General features: G+C 36.6%; 1 protein-coding gene across 1 annotated transcript; it reads left to right on the top strand.

Annotated features, from left to right (window-relative positions):
* Positions 1-1919: 1919 nt before the first annotated feature.
* Positions 1920-3122, top strand: LOC132159862 (mast cell protease 1-like). The gene is made up of 5 exons (XM_059569496.1): positions 1920-2013; positions 2096-2237; positions 2344-2482; positions 2556-2810; positions 2899-3122. Exons 1-5 carry the CDS (start codon positions 1956-1958, stop codon positions 3055-3057), a joined length of 753 nt encoding a protein of 250 aa, XP_059425479.1. The 5' UTR covers positions 1920-1955; the 3' UTR covers positions 3058-3122.
* Positions 3123-4039: the final 917 nt, after the last annotated feature.

Genomic DNA, 4039 nt, shown 5'->3' on the forward strand with positions numbered 1-4039 from the left:
GACTAAGATTACTTGTGTTGTTCTTGTGTTATTGTGACATAACTTTTTACTAGTTAGAATTTTTCCAAAATATAATTCCTGACTACATATGAAATATGTAATTTTGTTGTCTAAATGTCTCACAAAGCCATGATTTTTAATGTTTTTTAACATACAAATACAAAAGTTAAATCAATCTATTATTTTCCGTGAACGATAGTTTTCACATCATTTTGTAGCAAAAAAAAAAGTATACCACATCCATTTAACATCCATTTATCAAAATTCTTGTGAACACATATTCTATATGTGTTTTATGACCTTATTTCAGTGACCTAAAAGTTTTAGGTTTTTACTAATCACACATAAATGTTGTTTTCTCAAAAACACAAACATGTTCATTCACGCTACTCACATATTGTTGTAGCCCAGTTTGTGCTGATTACAGTGTTATCAGACTTTAGCATTAATATGTTTTTAAGATACTGAAAAAAAAAACGTCAGGGCATGTCAAAACTTCTTCAGTGCCCAAAAACACCCTCAGACCCCAGTTAAGTTCATCTCAGAGATGAGAGACTGGCGCAAGCACTACATAGAACAAGTGTGGGAAAACTTGCAACAGGCACAGGCAGGCACAAGAGATGGTCTGATCAACAGGCAAGATTTTGTCAGCTACAGCCAGGGCAGAAGGTGATAATACTCTTACCCACCTCCACAAATAAGTTGTTGGCCAAGTGGCTAGGACCATATAATGTGGTAAGAAGATGGGACTTGTGACCTGAGACACACTACCCTCAACATATGTAATGATAAGGAAGGTGGATGATGAGGAAGAGGATGAACCTGCTGCTCCAGAGGTGCGACCACAGAGACACCCTGCAATAGTTGAATTGGACTATATGAATGAACCCGAAATGGCTGAGATGCAAGACCTCCTGAACCGCTTTACAGATACAGCCCCCTCACAACAGCAACCTTAACGAATACCTGACAACACCAGACCCTTGAAGGAGGAAATTGAGACGATGAAGCAGCTTGGAGCAACACAAGCCTCAAACAGTGAATGGAGTAGAACCCTAGGGCTGTAATGATAAATCTTGATAAAATTAATCAAGGTTAGTATTACCGTATCATCTATTAATTATCAAAAAAAAAAACTTATAGATTTGAACAACTCACGATAAATAAATACTAAATGTATTATACTAAATATGAAATACCTGCACACAGCAGCAGAGTAGTTTCGTTTTGAGTGAAAACAGGGCGGAAAGTTGGGAAGTTTTAAAAGAGTGCTAAGGGAATTATACAAATTAATAAGTGAATTAATTAATTATATGAATGTACCTCCGAAGGTTCTGGCTGCCTTCAGAAAAGATTTGATGGCGTTTTGTTTTATCTTCATCCATGTTATACCTAAAGGATGTGTTCTTAATAGCAATACTGCTTTTGTCTACGAAGGTTACGGGAAGCAGCTGTAATTCAGCTTCTCTATAAGTGCCACCTGCTGTTAGTAAGTGGATTTACATTGACTTATATTTACATTCAGACTGTGTGCAGTTTCTGTATGGCCAAAAATGGACCGAATTTGCATGCCCTGCTGTAAGTTTCGACCGGTTAATGAAAAGCAAGCTTATGTCGATTCTACACATTTAAACAATTCAGATAAGTTATCTAGAATTATTAATGGAGCAGATAAAATACTTACACTAATTTATTAATCATCATTTTGATTTTTTTGGTTCGAGCTAAAATCTGCCGGAAAGCAGCACTCGAACGACATTGCCTATTCCTGATCTATTGTAGTTTCATATAACAGTTGATGCAGATGGCAAGAAGTAACACCCATACTATATTTTTACCATCAGTGTTACTGATACCACAAGCTGAAAAAAAAGGTTTACAGGCAGCTCAATGTCTCCGCCCATCCTCACATTTATATAGTCTTTGTCAGTTAGAGCCTACTTAATGTCTTCATCATGATCATCATCTCTTTACTGCTGCTGCCCTCTCTGCTGCCACACCTGACCTTCACTGGTGAGACTGACTATATAACAGCATAATATATTAACTGGTATCTGCTGAATAAGCTGACTAACAACATTCTCTCTTTTTTTAGCTCATGTGGGTATAGTGAATGGCACAGAAGCAAAACCCCACTCCAGACCTTTCATGGTTTCTTTACAGAAGAACTGGCGACATATCTGTGGTGGATTTCTCATTTCTGATAGATTTGTTATGACCGCTGCGCATTGCTGGAAGTAAGACTTAAATTTATGAGCTAAAATCATAATATCATAATTAAAAAATATAAACTCTATAATTATGGTATTTTTCATAAAATTAATATGACTTTTTCTTACACAGAAATGAGAAACTAACAGCTGTGGTTGGCGCACATGACCTAAGACAGAATGAAGGCTATTTCCGCATTGGTGTGAAGTCTTACCACATGCATCCAGACTTCAACAAGCACACTTTGCAGAATGACATTATGCTTTTGAGGGTAACAGTAGTTCAAATGATACTTATTAAATGATTAGACTGTATTTAATGATGATTATGTTATTGTATTACAGTTAGAGAAAGAAGTCGAACAAAACAAGAATGTCATGAAGATTTCCATACCAAAAGAAAGAGAGAGAGACATTGAAGCTGATTCTGTTTGCCGTGTTGCTGGCTGGGGAAGACTGAATTTTAAAGGGAAAAAGAGTTTTCGCCTCATGGAAGCAAAAGTGAAGATCATGAATAACACTGAATGCAAAAATAAATGGAAAGACAAATTCTCAGTCTCAGAGATGATGTGTGTCTCCGGCGATGGAGGAAGCTGCAGTGTAAGTAAAAACATTATCGAATTGAGACCATCATTAGTGAGAAGTACTGTATCATTTCAGTCATGTGTTGATCTGTGTTTCTTCACAGGAGGATGGAGGAGGTCCTTTGGTTTGTGGAGACACTGCAGTCGGTGTCACTTCCTTTGGTGACCCAAAAATCTGCAACAGTCCTGAATTACCTGTAGTTTATATAAAGATTTCACCATATATTCCATGGATCTGCTCCGTTATTGCAAAGGATGAGTGATTTTTGCAATGAAACAGAATGAAGTATTTGTTTAAATGTTCAATAAACAAACTATGTCTCACATATTTGTTGTAAGTGGTGCTTATTATTGCAGCCCTATAAAATAACAGTAGTCTTCTGATAAGGATTCCAGTAACTAAAATTCAATCGGCCACAACAGTATCCAAGTCAAATAAATGCTTCATAATGATAATCATGATTGTCAGCATAGAAACTGAAGTGAAATGTCTAAACTTGCCAACGTTCTTCTTTCTACAGTATTTATAAAATATATTAAATGTGTTTGTACACTTTCTGACACTGAAGTATTTAAAACTGAATGAATGTCATTGTATTAGATTCAGAATATCACACCAAGTAGCATTTGCAATGACACTAGGCCTAGAAAGTGCTCAAACATATTTGTCTTTCTTTTGGACAGTATATCTATATTATTATACCTGAAAATTTAGAAAGCTTCTTTTAAATTATTTTGTGTAAAAAAAGTGTTTTTGTGCTCAAATAAATAAATAAATACACAAAATAGGCAAGCAAGCATGACAGCCACTTGGTTTGGTATTTTGTAACATAATGCAAAGACATCAATACACATTTTTTAAACGGAATCATTGAATGTGAAAACAGCTACGGTTGGTAAAGTGGCGATCATGTCAGTGAAATTTTGTGGGCAAAAACATCCATTGTCTAATAATGAAAGTGAAAGAAAGTGAAAGTGACGTGACATTCAGCCAAGTATGGTGACCCATACTCAGAATTTGTGCTCTGCATTTAACCCATCCGAAATGCACACACACAGAGCAGTGAACACACACACACTGTGAGCACACACCCGGAGCAGTGGGCAGCCATTTATGCTGCGGCGCCCGGGGAGCAGTTGGGGGTTCGATGCCTTGCTCAAGGGCACCTAAGTCGTGGTATTGAAGGTTAAACTAGATGTAATTTGAAAATGAAGGCGAGAGCATCTAAATGCAGATAAGCTTTA

This window comes from Carassius carassius, chromosome 16, assembly GCF_963082965.1.
Source record: "Carassius carassius chromosome 16, fCarCar2.1, whole genome shotgun sequence".
NCBI classification, from domain to species: domain Eukaryota; kingdom Metazoa; phylum Chordata; class Actinopteri; order Cypriniformes; family Cyprinidae; genus Carassius; species Carassius carassius.